This window comes from Grosmannia clavigera (genome assembly GCF_000143105.1).
Source record: "Grosmannia clavigera kw1407 unplaced genomic scaffold GCSC_173, whole genome shotgun sequence".
Lineage (NCBI taxonomy): Eukaryota > Fungi > Ascomycota > Sordariomycetes > Ophiostomatales > Ophiostomataceae > Leptographium > Leptographium clavigerum.
The window spans coordinates 243,396-259,875 of record NW_014040765.1 but is presented as its reverse complement, the minus strand read 5'-3'; the positions used below and the strand labels follow the sequence as shown (position 1 = coordinate 259,875).

The 16,480-nt window shown below is 60.5% G+C and overlaps 4 protein-coding genes across 4 annotated transcripts; 2 read left to right on the top strand and 2 right to left on the bottom strand.

Moving 5' to 3' along the window:
- Window positions 1-305: 305 nt before the first annotated feature.
- On the bottom strand, window positions 306-2,478 carry CMQ_7732 (ubiquinone biosynthesis protein; the record flags this gene model as incomplete). The annotated part of the gene is made up of 2 exons (XM_014314737.1): window positions 306-350; window positions 409-2,478. 2 exons carry the CDS (start codon window positions 2,476-2,478, stop codon window positions 306-308), a joined length of 2,115 nt encoding a protein of 704 aa, XP_014170212.1.
- A 387-nt stretch (window positions 2,479-2,865) lies between these two features.
- On the top strand, window positions 2,866-4,001 carry CMQ_7546 (cytochrome c heme lyase; the record flags this gene model as incomplete). The annotated part of the gene is made up of 3 exons (XM_014314551.1): window positions 2,866-2,973; window positions 3,033-3,691; window positions 3,752-4,001. 3 exons carry the CDS (start codon window positions 2,866-2,868, stop codon window positions 3,999-4,001), a joined length of 1,017 nt encoding a protein of 338 aa, XP_014170026.1.
- Window positions 4,002-4,348: 347 nt separating this feature from the next.
- On the top strand, window positions 4,349-6,133 carry CMQ_7441 (uncharacterized protein; the record flags this gene model as incomplete). The annotated part of the gene is made up of 1 exon (XM_014314446.1): window positions 4,349-6,133. The coding sequence occupies one exon, from the start codon at window positions 4,349-4,351 to the stop codon at window positions 6,131-6,133; it is 1,785 nt and encodes a 594-aa protein (XP_014169921.1).
- A 122-nt stretch (window positions 6,134-6,255) lies between these two features.
- Window positions 6,256-16,182, bottom strand: CMQ_7321 (tor pathway phosphatidylinositol 3-kinase; the record flags this gene model as incomplete). Its single annotated transcript, XM_014314326.1, has 7 exons — window positions 6,256-7,022; window positions 7,139-7,573; window positions 8,175-8,739; window positions 8,803-13,578; window positions 13,651-15,890; window positions 15,953-16,023; window positions 16,118-16,182. The coding sequence occupies 7 exons, from the start codon at window positions 16,180-16,182 to the stop codon at window positions 6,256-6,258; spliced, it is 8,919 nt and encodes a 2,972-aa protein (XP_014169801.1).
- Between the last annotated feature and the right edge of the window lie 298 nt (window positions 16,183-16,480).

The following is a 16,480-nucleotide window of genomic DNA, read 5'->3' as shown; positions in this document are numbered from 1 at the left end:
ACTCCCTTCGGACAGCGAGAACCAATCACGATGAGAGGAGATTTGGAGACCGAAATAGAACCTGCAGAACACGACGCGGTATGGCCGCTGGAGAGGCAAAAGAAACGTAAAGTCGACACTGGAATACGTAACAGCAGCCGTCGGCAGCCGCTGCACGTGGACATGTGGGCTTCCCCGCACTGTGTTTTACGTAATGATCTGTACTCGTTCTCGATTCCTCCAGTCAGCCTAGACATCACGCAAACCGCACAGTTTTTTCGACATGGTCTGAACTGTCTATTCCACTGGCTGGCCTTTATGGGTGACTACACATTCGGCGAGAGGAGATCGTATCGGACACATCGCTCGACCTGTGGCAGTTAGCAGGGTGATCAGCGCCAAGATCGACGGGCACACGCCAGCACTCACATCCTCAATGCTCGCCTGCAGGAAGCGGCGGGTCTCCAGGCCGACCCAGATGCGCAGCATGGAGAAGTCGCCGGCCTTGACAAAGTCGGCACCGCTCTGGGCGCTGAGCTGGCGCAAGATCGGCAGTGACGCGCTGAGCAGGTCAATGTCCGGGTCGAGGCTGCGGCCGATGCCCTCGAGCAGCAGAATGCTGAGCACGATGTTGACAAAGTCGCCCTCCATGCGGACATGGTGGCCACGCACCATGCCGAGAACCTGCTGCAGGATGTCGCCGATGCGAACGTTTCCAAGGGCCAGGGTCCGGCTCTTGACCGAGAGCACCAGGTGCTGCATTTTGAGCGCGAACACGTCCTCGTCCAGGACTGCTTCGGGCTGCCGGCACCGCTCGCACATCAGCTGTCCGGCGCGATATCCGTCGAACTCGGCCACGGCCCGGAACAGGTCCAGAAAGTTGCGCCGGTTCGTTTCATTCAGCTGCGTCGCCAACCCGGTGTCGATGAAGATGAGCTGCGGCCGGAAGCCCTCGTGATCGATGCGGGCCAGCTCGGCCTGCCAGGCCACCTTGTCGTGGAAGTGCGGCCGCAGTCGGGCGAGCACCTGCTCGGTCACGTCGGGCTGCTCCTGTGGCTTCGGGCTTTTCTGGCTCTCAGCCCTGCCCGACAGCGAGAGGTCCGGCCGAGCTGCCTGGTAGAACCGCACCATGATGTTGCCCGGATGCAGATCGGCGTGCACAAAGTTGTCGAGCAGCAGCATGCGGAAAAAGGCGTCGAGGCCCTCGGACGCGATCTCGTGCTGGAACACGCCGCCACCGTTGTCGATAAAGGCCGACAGCGGTAATCCCTGAGCGAACTCCTCGACCAGCACGTTGCGTGTGGTGAACTCGGGGTGAGGAAACGGAAACGAGGCTGTCGTGCGGTCGCGGAAGTGGCGCCGAAAGATGGTCAGGTTGGCCGCCTCGATTCGCAGGTCAAGCTGCAGCCGCATCATCTCGCCAAACTGCGCCACCTCGTCCGGCAGCGAGAGCCACTCCATTGTCGGGACCGCGTTGAGCACGGCCGCGAAGAAGCCCATGATCCGCAGATCGCGCCGCACCGTCCGCTCGACGCCGGGATGCAACACCTTGACGGCCACATAGGAAGACGGTACGCGCTGCGGCGTGCTCTTGATCAGCGGCTCCACGCGGCGTCGCACATTCTCCAGTCCGTATTTGTCGCTGTGGTTGTGGCTGGCCTCTTCCTCTTCGCTATCCCGGTTCGCCCGCGTGTTCGGACCTGCTGGTCGCAGCCGTGCCTTGTAGACCTGAGCGATGGCACCAACGCCCAGCGGCTCGACGTCAAACTCGTCAAAGATCTCGTCCATGCGGCCGCCAAAGGCCGTCTCGACCGTCAGCCGCGTCTGGCGGATCGAGTGTGCCGGTGCATCCGAGTGCAGCTTCGACATGACCGCACACATCTCGGTCGGGAAGATGTCTGATCGTGACGCCGCCCACTGGCCCAGCTTGATAAACGTTGGCCCAGCCAGCTCCATGGCCTTGACCAGGACGCGGTACCACAGCAGAGCGCCCACCCGCTCATTGTCACGGTCCCGTCGACGTCGTCCCATCCAGATGCACGGCGCCATCGCCAGCACCGGCACGAAGATGCAGCTGAGCTGCACCAGCCGCAGTCCTGTGCACAGAGGCTCCCACACGTAAAGATCCACCAACAGCACCACCTGTCGCCACAGCCGCAGCGGCCCCCACGCGTCCGCGCTGACCGTCTTGGCAATCTCTGCGCGCGACACCTCCAGCATCCGCGTCTCCACCGTGTGTGCCGTCCCGCTGTTGTCCGTCTCGCTCAGCTCCACAAACGCAGACGTCCCCAGAGCAGCCGCGCCGTGGACTGCTGCCAGGAGCGTCACGCGTGTCCGTCGTGGGCCAGATCCAGATGAAGTCCGGAATTGCTCTTTGTGCGATCCCGTCTTGCTCGTCCACGCCCTCGAGCCCTCAGGACCCCGGAACAGCCGACGCGGCCGCACTGCTGTCCGCAGAGGAAGACAAACCAGCCGAATGGCCGGCACCAGAGGCCTCATGACAGCACAAGACGAGAAGAGCCCGGGGATGCAGAGGACTGGTGCGTCGAATAGCACATTGCAGGTCGAACGAGGGATGCGTCGGTCGCCAGACACGACAGGGCCTTGTGCATTATGGACAGAAACAAAGTGACGTAGCTGAGAGACTTGATTCCAGCTAAAATGGTACTTCCTCTGGCTCGCTATGTATTACTTCCACACTGTCATGTGACATAGAACCCACATGTACAGGCCGGGTGGGGCCGGATCAGCAAAGACCAAAAAAATGTTCTACGGGCGGTGTCGGACGGCAGATCCATGTTCGTCATTCCCAAAATTCGATGCCATTCCTGTCTGTTTCCACCATCTTCCGACAGGATTGACTGCACAGCACAACCTACCGGCAACATGGGCTGGTTCTGGGCAGACACGACGGCGACGGCAGTACCGGCAGTGCCGACAGGAAACCGGCAAGCCTGTCCGCATCCCCAGCAGCCACTGAACAAGCCTCCTCCGGTATGCGGCTCCGTTCGAGGATTTGGGGCACATGGGGAGCTGCTAGCTAACTCTCCTAGCCTGGCTGTCCGATGCACAATGCGACGGTCGATGCGCTGAGCCTGCACAAGATCGGTGTGCCAGCGGCCGGTGGCGTCGCTTCTTCGTCGAGCCCGTCCTCCTCGGGCTGTCCGGTGCCGCACGCACAGCGGAATGGCAGCCAAGCGGAAGCATCATTGCCAACACCGCCCCCGTCGGCCCTCTCGCGGCTCAATCCGCTCAACTTCATGTTCCGCGAGCTGTCGCAGGAGCGTGCCCCGGAGCAGACGGTGGCGCTACCGACATCGCGCGAGGCGTCGACGATTCCGCGCGGCGACGGCGACGGCAACTGGGAGTATCCGTCGCCGCAGCAGATGTACAATGCGCTGCTGCGCAAGGGCTACACCGACACGGATGCCACGGCTGTCGAGAGCATGGTGGCCGTGCACAACTTCCTCAACGAGGGCGCCTGGGCCGAGATCGTCGACTGGGAGCGTCGCTTCGGTCATGGTCTGGCACGCGGCTGGCAGATCAGCCGCCGAGGCGAGGAGAACGCGCCAGACGTGACGGCTGCCCTCGAGCGTGTCGGCGGCGCTGTCGAGCCACCTCGTCTGATTCGCTTCCAGGGCCGTCCGGGCGACATGACCCCCAAGGCCGCCTTTGTCCAGCTGCTCGGGAGGCTGTACCCGGCCAAGTATGGGTGAGTTCTTCTTTCTTGGCACCTGGCATCTCTCTGTCTCTGAGCTCCTAACACCCGTAGCACCGAACCTCCGTTTGATCGCCACGATTGGTACGTCGCCCGCAACGTCAACGGCCACGAGAAGCAGATTCGCTACGTCATCGACTTCTACTCTGGCCCGCCAGAGCCCACCGGCGAGCCCGTCTTCTACCTCGACGTCCGGCCTGCTGTCACGCCCTCCGCCGCCGTCGAACGGCTGATGCGCTGGGGCGGCGACGTCTGGTGGCGTGCCTCGGGCGGCGAGGCCCGCGAGCCCTGGAACAAGGCCTGAGAGCGAGAATGCTGGGACTGGGATGCGGAAATGCGGAAATGCTGTACGATCAACACGTTGCGGGAGAGCGGGGACGGCTGGCTCGGTTTATGTGCATTTTCATCTGCAGCGATCTTTGGGTCTTTCTTTTCTCTTTAGGCTCCCTCTCCGGCTCGGACCTCGTCTGATATAAATTCCTTTTCTCCTCTCGATATTTCGTCACGGCTCACTAGTCGTACAATATGCTTAGTCATCATTCGATATCACAATCGCACTCTGATCGATACGGCAGTCCCACTTTTTAATCGCCCAATTTTTTCTGCTGCATCCGCTAAGATAACTTTTTTCTTCCACCTCCAAGAGCAGCCATGACCAGGCCGAGTGCGACGACGGCCTCGACCCCGACTGCAACCGCACCAGCCAGCAGTGATCCCGGCTACACGCGGCTGCATATCAGCCCGCTCGACGCGGACCTGCTCAGCGTCATTGTGCCCGGCTCGATCCGATCGGATGCCCGCAACATATCGTATCACGGCCTCCAATCGTTTCCCGAGAAGCGGTACGGCTACGTGGACCTGCCGAGTGCCGCGGCCGACAAGCTGCGCAACAAGCTGAACGGAGCCGTGCTCAAGGGTGTGAAGCTGCGCATCCAGCCGGCACGCACCCGGAAGAAGGAAGAAGACGGGTGGGCGCCCCGGAAGCAGAGCGACGACGACGACAGCATGGCGGGCTTCCACAGGACCAGAGGCCGAAGGGAGAACAAGGATTTCATGCAGAGCGCCACGTTTGGGCTGACGACGTGGCGACGACTCGGCGGTGCGGCGGCCTCGGAAGAGATCCCGGGCATCCAGCTGGAAGTGGGCCGTCAGGTCAAGCGCGGCTGGACCGAGGGCGAGGACGAGAAGATTGCGCGGAAAAAGGCCAAGAAGGAGGAGCGCAACAGCAGCAAGAGCAAAAAGAGTGCGGACAAGCCCAAGACGGAGCAGAAGATGCGCCAGAGAGCGGCCAAGTACACCGACAAGAAGGAGTGCCTGATGAAGACGATACTGCCACCCAAGGCTATGGCAGCCGAAAAGGCGGCAGCAGCAGCAGCAGCACCGACTACAGCAGACGCAGCTGCTGTCGTGCCAGAGGAAGAGGACGAAGAGACACGGGCACGCAGGAGAAAGCGGGACAAGCGGGCACGACACGTAGTGGTGCATGAGTTTGCGCACTCGACCAAGTTTCCGACCTTTCTCCGGTCGGCCGGCGATGGCGCGGCTCCTCTGCGGGCCAATCTCGAGTTTGTCGACGGCAAGGGCTGGGTAGACGGCACGGGCGACGTGGTGGAGGCGATGCTGAGCACGCGGCCGGCCGTGGTGACAGCCAAGATCGAGACGGAGGCGCTGAAGGCCAAGATCGAAAAGGTCCGAAAGGCCCAGATTGTCAGCAGTGACGATAGCAGCGACACGAGCGACTCGGGTGATTCGATCAGCAGTAGTGGTGAGAGCTCAGAGGAGGAGGAAGAGGAAGAGGATGAGGATGAGGACGACGAGAACAAGGAGACAAAAATGGCAGAGGCACCGCCGATGGTCGAACGGCCCAAGTCGTCGAGCTCATCCAAGGGCCTAACCATTCAGATCCCGGCTGCCGTCGAGGTGCACCCGCTCGAGGCGCTCTACAAGAAGACCAAAGCGACAGCTGTTGGCGACGACAAGACCAGAGGCGACGCCGACGCCGACAAGACTGCAGCCGAGCCGTTCAGCTTCTTTGGCGGATCAGACGACGTCGACGATGCCGACGATGGCGACGACGACGGACAGCCGCAGCCGACGACGCCGTACACGGAAAAGGAGCTGGAGTGGCGCCATGTGCGCAGCGCGGCGCCGACACCAGACACGGCGCATCCCAGCCGGAGTGGCAGCGGGCGGTGGCCGTTCGGGGACCGAATGGAGGAGGACGACGACGACAACGACGACGACGAAAACGACAACGAAGCCGGAGCGACCAGGGACAAGGAGGCTGCGGTCACCGACGATCCCACGGCCGACTTTGAGAGCTGGTTCTGGGACAACCGTGGCGACCTCAACCGGGCGTGGAAGAGGCGGCGCAAGACGGCCGCCAAAGAGAAGCGGTACCGTGACAACAAAGCGCGGGCCGGCCGGGCGATCTAAAGGGGGAAATGTAAGCTGGCCAATGTTTCTTATTGCTGTATAGATCCGAATGTATGGCTCCATTTTCCAAATTGTGCACGTGACCTGTGTGGTCTGAATTGGGAGTAGCTCAGAACGGCTGTCTAGCAAAGTCTAGGCGGCGGCGACGACGGCGGCCAAGGTGGTGCCAGCGGCAGGAGGAGACTGTTGGACGATGCACCTGGCCCACCGATGGCCAGTCCGCCGACGACGGCGTTGCTGCTGCTGCTGTTGCAGCTGCTGGTGATGGTGTGGCCGAGCAGAATCCGGTCTTTCGAGCAGGTGACGGCTGAGACGGTTGTGGCCGCGATTTCCGCCTCTTCTACCTCTCCAGCAGCCTTGGTGTCCTCTTTTTCCGGCGTCTCTTGGGTCAAGGCCAGCCGTGCCTCCAAGGCCTCGACATAGCGTCGCAACCGTAGGGGATCCTCGACGAAACGGGCCCAGTTGCGGTCCTCCTCACAGTCGACGATGTGATCGAGCTGGTCCTCGCTCGTGAGCGCTCCCATCTCCATCCATTCTCTGCTCTGGTCTGTCGCGTCCGCTTCTTCTCCTGTTTCGCTCTCGTCATCTCTCCCGGCCTGCTGCCTCTGTCGCCACGCCACCACTGCCAGCACAATTCCGGCCGCTGCGCTGATTGCCAGGCTGGCTGCCAGCCATGCGATCCCGTGTGCCTCCCACGACAGGGCGCTCGTCGTCGTCGTCGTCGCCCGCACAGCCACGCTCGCCGCCACCAGCGTCACGGCAGCCGCGCACGACAGCAAGCCAGCCAGCAGGACGGCCACGAGCAGCACCGCGTCACGGCAGCCGCGCACGACAGCAAGCCAGCCAGCAGGACGGCCACGAGCAGCACCATGGCGAGCCGATGGCGGCGCTGGCGAGCCAGATTGCAGACAGCATCGTCGGCGGCCTGGACTTCGCTCAGCGGAATGTGACGCAGCCGTGGGCCCCAGCGGATGGAGATGGAGCGAGTCAGCGGCGGCGGCTGACCGCCAGAGGCGGCAAGACGGAGACTGGTGGTAGCGTGACCGATAACAATGCCAGCATCTGGCGACTGTCGTGTCTCCCTTTCCGGTCCTCTGTCTGACCCCTCTTCCTGGATCCATTCCGGCTGACACGCCGCACTGCTGCCGTCCCCATCCCCTACTGCCGTCGTCAGTGCCGGCGCCGATGAAGACGTCGACATAGGCCGAGGCCGTCGGCGGTTGAGCTGGGCTGTGCTCAAGGCAGGACCGAGCGAGGGCACGCCTGATCGGCCCAGCGGCGTCACCGTCCGGCGACTGCCCGCTCGGCTGGGCAGAGAGAAGTTCTGGACCGAGTGGATGCTGGCCATCGATGCCGGCTGTCGTGCAGAAGCTCTCTTGTCGTCTTCTCTGTCTCGTACTCTTCCACCCTTCAGATTCGTGACGGCTCGTCCAGCGTATGCTGTGATATGTATCGGATCACGTCGATGATAGCTACCATTGCCACAATAAAAACAACAGAAAAATCGGCTGCGCCGAGACTACGCCGCTCGGCCAAATGTAAACAAGACAGAGCCAGGTGAGAGCGCGGCGATGGCCAAGTGATAGCAGCCTATGCCAGATGTGCCCACGACCGCGTTTATCCAGGCGACTTGCTAGCCACCGTCTCAAGTCATAAAGCATATCCTTGTCTTGACTGATTCAATCGCCTGTTTTCTCCTTGTTGTCTTTGGGCCTGCCTCGACCTGCTCGTTCTTGCCCGATTTGGCTTACACGATTGGTCTTTCCCGATTCGGCACTTTCCCATTTCGCATCTTTGCATTAGTCACCTTTTCGGTCCAGGGCAACGAGCGGACTCTTAGCGAAATCAACAGCAACTATCTCGTAAAATAATATCAGCTTCCCATGCTCGGCGCTTTTCCCGCCAAGAGCATCCATATGCGCAGCAAGGAATACACAGACGCCAAGAGAAAAGAACACGCATTAGAAGCCCGCCAGCCGTCAGCTGTCCATTCCTCCTCCTAGCCTTCTATCCCCAGTCCCCTACCAGAAGCTGCACCAACCAATGTAGTGTTGGCACAGGTTCTCCAGCTTGGTCGCCTCGATGATCAGCTTGTTTACCTGCGCCGTGACGTCCAGCTCCTCGCCCGGCTTGAAGTCGCGTCCCGTCAGCTTCTGCTGCACGCGCCCAAGCACCTCGACAGCCCGCGCATTCTGCGTCTCAGCCGCGTATGGCAGCTGTTGTGGCAGCAGCTGCTGGGAACCGTTGGTCCCATTGGCTCCGTTGGCTCCGTTGGCTCCGTTAGCTCCGTTGGCTCCGTTCGTTCCATTGACTGGTGCTGCTGCGGCTGTCGGCGCCGCCACCAGCGAGCTGTTGGACCGCGTGCGAGCACGTCCGCCACCGGCATCGGGTCCGGCTACTGCACTGCCGTCGTCGTCATCGTCCACGGCAGATCCGCCTACCAGAAGCTCCGACGGCGCCACGTGTCCGTCGAGGACCGACGCCCGTCTCGTCCGCGCACCCGCAGCCGGTCCCAGGATGGCCAGCTCGCGTTCCGATTGGAAGTTGGGGCCGGCCGGCGATTGTGCATTGGTCAGACGCCAGGTCAAGAGCGGGTCGTGAATGAACTAGGGAATTAGTAAAGGAAAGCTAGAACGATCAGAAAGAAAAGAAAACCGATCAAAACTCACAGCTTCCAACACAGCCATCACACTGTCCTTGTTGTCTCGCAATACACGCATCACGTGCTCACACGTGATCCGGAAGCTGCCCTCAATATTGCTCACTTCCATGGCATACGTCAACATGCGGGTCAGGCGGAAGGGCACGCGCTCTGGGTACTTTTCCCGCTTCATGGCCACCTCGAAGCAGTCGCCAAAGTCAATGTGCACAATCTTGCCGGTCACACGGTCCAGCATCAGGTTCGACGGATGCCGGTCGCCCAAGCCGAGAATGTAGCCGACCATGGACATGACGCCCAGCGAGCGGGTGTAGTTCGTCCGGCGGTCCAGCCAGGCCTCCGAATTCTTGCTCTTCAGCCACAGCACCCGGTACAGATCCTGGCCGGTCGTGTTGTCCAGCGCGTAGCCAAACACCTCCACCTTCTGCATCAGCGTCAGGTTGTCGTAGTCGGGCGCCATCTGCAGCATGATGCGGTGCTCAATGTTGAGCAGGATCTTGCGGCAGTCGCGATATTCGCGGATCAGCACGTGGATCGTGTCGCTGTTGGGCACCCAGCCGAGCAGGCCCGAGTTCTGCGACAGCGGGATCGCCGGGAACCGCTCAATGTTGAGGTGGCGCTTGTAGCTCTCCGAGTCCATCGAGAGCAGTGTGTTGCACAGCCCAAACAGCTGCATCACCCGCTCGTCCTGTCGGATGTCCTCGTGGCCCTTGAGCAGGAACGCGTGGTTGTTGCCGTCGCTGCCCACAATCTTCATCTCGCGCGGCCGCTGCTTCGAGCTGATCACCGCAAACGTCGGCGCAAACGACATGATCCGGATCACCGGCTGTCCGCTGCGATACTTGCCCGGCACCGAGAGATCCAGGTCACGTGCCATCAACAGCTTCGGACAGCAGTACGTCAGCTCCAGCGATGTCATCTGCGGCAGCTGCCGTGTAATCCGCCGGAACACCTGGTAGTACAGGTCCCAAGCCTGGTTGAGGTCGCTGGCATCGTGGCTGACTTCGTACTGCCGACACCACTCGCGCGCCTCGCCCAGATCACGCCCAAACGTCTGCGCAAACGATATCTCCCGCAACGTCTCCGGCCCACGCTCCAGCAGATCATGCAGCGGTTCCAGCACTGCCAGCATGCCCTCAATGTTGTGGTCGCCAAAGTAGAGCCGCGACGCCTCCTCCAGACCCTCGTGCCAGAGCTCGTGCCACAGCACCGCCACCCGGATCAGCTCGTGGCTGACCAGGTCTGCCTGCTCCACCAGCTTCGCGCTGTGCTGCCGCATGCTGTCCATGATCTGTGCGGCCGATCGTGACCGTCGCGTGTTCTGCCACGACTTCATCGCCACGGTCAGCGGGTACACCAGCGCCTGTGGATGTGCCCGGCCCACGTCGGCCAGCAGGTTGTGCACCGACTGCTGTACCCGTCGGTTCGGCTGGTTGATCCGTGCAATCAGCTGTGGGATCACCTCCAGCCACGTGTCCACGCTGACCCGCGCGAAGCCCTCCGTCACGGCCACGTTGACGTCCGGATGGCCGCCGTGTGTCAGCCAGAGCGCCAGCAGCCGCAACGTGTCCTGCAGCGTGCTGCCCTTGGACAGCGCGATCGACTCGAAGAACCCGCGCACTGCCGGTACCACGTGCTCCAACACTATGCCGTAATCCACCGCCGCCTGTGGCCCCGCTGCCTGTCCGCCCACTCCGTTGGCCCCGTTAGCGTTGCCGCCAGCCGTCAGTGCCTGCACCACCTCAAAGTTCGCCAGTGCCCACGCGTGCCACGCCTTGTACCACTTCGGGTTGTGTTTGGTCGCCTGCGTGTAGTTAAACAGAATCTCCCGCACGTGTGTGTTGCGCCAAGAGTCCTTGTTGAGCGCGATCAGCCAGTCGCCCGTCCGCAGGTATCCCTTGGCCAGCAGCTTCGTCTGCTCCTGTAGCAGCCGCTGCGTCTCCGGGCTCATCTGTGCCGCCGATGCCGCATCTCGGACCCGGTCAAACCCATGGTGGCCTGACATGTCTAGCCCGCCGACACCCAGCCCGTTTGGTCCCATTCCGCCGTTCATCGTCATGCCGTGCATCTGGAACTGCTGCCGTGCCGCCTCCAGACGCACGCCCAGGTCCGCCGTGAACTGCCGCAGACAACCGAGCGCCTTCTCCGCGATCCCTGCGTGCTTGTTGTCTGCCAGCTGTCCGCGGTCCCACTCGTACTTGAGGACCGCATAGATCACCTGTGACGGCGGCGGTGGTGGCGGCTTCGGGTAGTCGTCGTGTGCGGCCGCCCCGCTGCCCGCCTCGTTGGCCGTGCTGTCGATTAGCAGACGTCCGTGCCGGAAGTCTCGCTGGCCCCGTCCGCCCATCATGTCGATGCCGTTGCCGTTGCCCGATCCGTTGTTCTCCCGGGCCGCACGACGCCGCTCGTACTCCATCTCCCGCTCCCTCTCGCGCACCTGTTCGCGCTCCCGCAGCACCTCTGCGTCCACCCAGTGTGGGATCGTGTACTCGAGCGGGTCTTCGTTGCCGATCAGGTGCTTGAGCGACTTCTCCGCCAGGCCCATCCGCTGCGACTTGCGGCAGAGATTCGAGAACTTGATCCACATCTGCATGTTCTCCATCGGGCTGACCACCAGCCCACGAAGCCGGAGCATTCGCTGCCACACCTCCACGTTGCGTTGGCAGCCCAGCAGCCGCGTCTCCCACGTCCGCCGCAACGACTCCTGCTTCTTCGGGTCGCACTGCTTGTACGTGATGAGCTCCTCCAGCTCCGCCAGCATCTGCACCCGCACAATCACCTGGTATGCCCGCGTGTACGATTCCGTCACGAGGGCGCTGAGCTCCACGTCCAGTCCCTGCCGTGCCAGCTCCACGCAGACGGCTGCTTCGCGGAATTGGTTCCGGTGCAGCGCCAGGATCGCCCCGAAGAACGCCCGGTCCGTCGATTGCCGCTTCATCGCTTGCAGGTACACGTCCATGAGGTCCCACTTGCCCAGGTTCCACGCAGCCGCCGTCGCCAGCGGCGACACCAGTCGCTTGATTTCCTGCGCCGAGTTGGCCCAAGTGTTCCCTGCAATCGTCGCCAGCGCATCCCATTCGCCCAGCGCATGCAGACATCGCATCTTGCCCATCACCAGCTCGATCGATGCCAGCTGGTCCTCTGGGAGCTCCTTCTCGCGCTGCTCGTAGAAAGCCAGCGCCTCCTCCCAGCGCTCCAGCTTTTCAAACCAGGTCTCACGCAGCTGTATGCCATCCTTGTACAATTGTGCCTTACGCAATATGCCAATGGCGGCATCAGACTGCTGTAGCTGGTTGTTGATCGAGATCAGAGCTTCCACCGCAGACGTGCTCTGGTCCTGCAAAAATTCGAGCTCCTTGTAGTGCAGCGCCTTTGCGTATGCGTGGCACCGGCCCGCTTCGCGCCCCAGCACCCGAATATCGATAGGCAGCGCCTTGTCGTCGTGCTCCATGAACTCGGCCAGGTTCAGAAGCAGCCCGAGCAGGTCCGGAGGGATGTGCTCCGACTTGATCGCGTTCTCAATATTGTAGATCAGCTCCTCCTGGTACTGATCGTACAGCTCGCTCCAACAAGACACGAAAGCCGAGTTGAACAGCTCCCGCGCCAGTGGCGGATACAGGTTGCCCAAGGCAGCACACGCGCGGAGAGCATGGTTGGGTGACTCGTTCAGCAACGTCGTACTGAATCCACGCAGCCACTCTTGCCAGTCTTCCTTGGTAGATTTGCCCTTCGTGTCCCATGCCGTCCTGAGATGCACAGCGTTCATCTCGAGCTTCTTCGTTGCCTGCTCGGCAAATGGCACCTCATCCAACTGGTCGGCAAAACGGTTCTCGGAGCTGAGATCCTGCGGTAGCACGTCGCCTTTTTGAAGCTTCGTCACAAGCAGCTCGTAGTTGGCATGCTGGATACCCTGCTGCGCGATCGTCTTGTTCACCATGGTCATAAAGTGGAGGTAATCTTTGCCCAGCTGGTGAATAAGCGCACAGAGCGTGTCCAGACCAGCCACCCGCAGGACCGGCTCGTTGCACGCGAGAATTCTATTCAGGGGGTGGATGATCTTGGAGGCATAGTCATTGAGGTTCACCTGCCGCGAGATCTTGCCAATTGCCTCAATGGCCATCTTGCGTAGAAACGTCGGCTGGTTCGGCTTCTCAAAAGTGCGCACAATCACCGGAATGATAAGATGCATGTACTCCTCGCTGCTTGATCCAAACACAAGGAAAGCATGCAGCACTTTTTCCGATGGGAGACGCCGCATCGACGTGTCGTTTTCCAGGAGCCCGAGCATCAGTGGTAGCAAGCCCGCCAGGTAAATCTTGAACTCGCCTTCGAGCGACCGAGAGATGGACTCGATCAACGACAAGATTGTCGAGTGCAACGATGGCGAGCTGTTCCAGTACTCCTGCATGATCTCCACAAGCGACGGTAAATAGTTGCGGATGTGCTGTCGAACAATGCTTACTAGTGTGGCAAGCTGGCTGAAATAGGCCTCGGCCTTGGAGGGTGACGAGCTCCGTATGACGAGGAGAAAGGCGGGTATGATGCGATCGAGAAATTGGACACACTCCAGCCCAAGAGTGCGGAAGATAGACATGATGGCGCTGATAACGTCCTGGTGGTACTGCACCAGCGAGTGATCCTTGAGAATGCCGAGAAGGGCATTGATAACGACGGTCGGGTAGTACTCCTTGTTCGATGGGGTGAGACCCGTCATCATCAGCGAGATGTCCGTCGTCTGCGTTGCCTCCACACGCAGCTGCAGCTCTGGACTGCGCTCCTCTACTTGCTGTGATAGAAACGCACGTTAGTCATTACGCGAGACCAAGTCTAGAGCTTCAGAACGGGAACGGCAGTATACCTGGTGTCGGTACGGATCAAGGGCGCCGAGAATGCCCATCAGCTTGATCGTCTCTTGTCGCAGAGTCGCATGCTGTGGTTCACCGCGAATGATATTCTGCAACATGTCAAGCAGCTGCGGGTACTCCAAGTAAGGGTCGATAACATAACCCGAGTTGGAAGCCAGCTGGCCGATGGTGCGCAGAGCCGCCTCGCGCTTCACAATCGATGACTGGTCCTGGAGCGCATCAACGAGAATCGGCATCAGCCGGTCCTTGTAGCGCAGCATCTCTTCTCCACCGACGTTGCAAAGCTCGCCAATGGCCTTGATAATAGTGGCCGCCACGGACGCCGTCGGATCGGCTGCCTTGGGCAGCAGCACTTCCATCATTGGGTGCACATACGGCTGAATTAGCATCTGGGCGTTCTGAACCAGCAAGCTGAGCAGCTTCGCGCTCTCCTCCTTATTCCGAGAAACGTCTGAGAACTCGAGCTCGGTAAGCATTTGGATCAACGTCTTGCGGAGAGACGGCACGATATAAGCTGGGTTCTCGCGCGTCAAGCGTCCGATCAGACGCACAGCCACTTCCCTGATAGGGAAGTACTCGTCGTTCAGAGCGTAGAAAGCCGTGCGGATGTTCTCTGCCTTGCCGAGATGGCGGTCAAACCGGCTGTCAAGTGCATTGAGAATGGTAAGACGGATATGCGACACCGGGTCAGATACAGCCACAGTCAGCAGTCGCTCCACCACATCGCCCACTACCTGCATGGCGTGGTAGCTCTCTTGGTTGACGATGGGATCGCGCAGGTACAGCTGACAGCAGGTCAGCGCGGCAGCCTCGCGCGTCTCTGGATCGTCGTCGTCAACGTAGCGCATTGCCACATCTCGAACAAACTCGTTCAAGACATGTCCGGAGAAGTCAAAGCAACCCAGCGTGTTTAGAGCCAGCTTCACCTCAGCCTTGTGCAGCTCGATAGCGGCGGCGTCTTTGGGTGTCTCTTTGGTCGTGATTGTAGGAGCCGCAGACGCCAGCACACTACCACCCTGTGACAGAGGCGCGCCCAGCTGTTTGAAGGGCTCCCCGCAGAGCACAATGCTGATCATGTTCAGCAGCCTCTCCTGGATGGTGCTGCGCACCGCGGGTACGTAGAACGCGATATCGACGAGAGCCTGGGTCAACTTGGGCGTCATGTCGCAGGCGAAGATGGGATCTAGTAGTGCCTCCATGTACTTCGTCAGAGTCTGCCCGACAGCGACGGCCAGCCGGCTGATACAGTCAAAAACAGGATCAACAGACGCCTTCTTGCGAGCGTTCACACTGAGTCCCTCGCGGATGTAGATCAGGATTCCATCGAGATACGGAGCCATGGCACTCTTGACCGCATTGGCGACGCTGCCGATAGCGACAAAAGCATCGTTGCGCTCCTTCTCGCGCTTGAGCATCGCCGAGAGATAAATCATAAACTGGTGCAGGTGATTTTCAGAGAACTGGGTCGGCGCATAGATTGCGAGATCGGGAATCAGTAGGACGGCCGTTTTGCGAATCGTCGCATCGCGATGGTCCTTGTACCGCGAGACAATCTCGCAGGCTTCTGTGTAGCGGTGCTGCATGTACATGCCGCCCTGCTCGAGAAGCTCCTTCAGCACAAGCAACGAGCCATGGATAGAGTCGACCGTGTTAAGCTTGAATCCGTGGCTGGCTTCCTCGTACATCTTGTCCATAATCCTGCTCTTCAGCTCCGGGTCACGCTCGCTGATGATCTTGAAGCAGGCGCTAACTGCCTCAGCGGAGGTGACCCGAATCAGATGGCGCTGGTCGCGAAGGCCGACCCATATCCAGTCGAGGATGTCCACCACCTTTCCATACATAAGGGTTGGGGCATTTCGGGCGATTTCTCGCAACAAAAGGGCTGCGCTGTACCGCCTTTCCTCGCTGCTGCCGTCCTGAAGAAACTCGAGGGCAAGCTGCACGTCGGTGTCGACAAGCGACGACACGAGCGAGCCTCCTCCAGGCCGGCACAGCTTACCAATGACAACGGCTGCCGACTGCATGCAGTTGATGTCCTTGCCAGACATCACCCTCGTCAGAGCAGACGCAAAGCGCGTGTACTTGACTGTCGGGTCAACGCCCTCAAACTCGACAAACGCATCGAGAGCATAGATCCCGCCTAGTTTTTCGAGCGTCGTATCGCCCTGAACCAGTGTGCTGATCTTCCCTTGCACCGTGCTCAAGTGTGTTTGGAACAGCTCAGCGCTCAGATCTGACAATTCAACGTGTCAGTCTTTCTTCAGGTCAGCCGACTATACATCGTCATCGTCGTACCTCGCTGTGCAACCGCCACAGTCTCCCGCAGCTGCTGGGCTGCTCGTCTCCGCTGCTCATCGGTAATGGACCTGACAAGAAGATTTCGGGTTAGCACGAGCAATAGGTAGAGTCGAGCGGTTGGAACTGCCGAGCCGACTATAGCCTCGACAGCGTGCCAATTACCTCGACTTGAGCTCCTTGATAAGGGCATCCGTGCTGAGCTCTGCCGACCCCTGTGACGAAGCCATGTTGTGCTAGATCTTGTTGTTTGTCGTGGTCCTCGATCAGTCACCTCCACTTAGAGCGATGCCGCTGCAGGGAATCGCATCCTCGGCCAACCGGACGTCAGTTGGTTGAGTCGCCGCCAGATCCAATCTCGATACTTGGCCGTTTGCTCGAAAGTCGCTTTTTTCTGCCCTCCGCTCCGATTCTCGTCTGCCGTTTTGCAGAGAAGAGGTGGGGGTGGGAGGTCGGGAGCGGGAGCTCGGAAGGAAGGCAGAGAAAATGGCGGGCTGGCCGCCTGGAGAGAAGATCTGCTTTAAAATG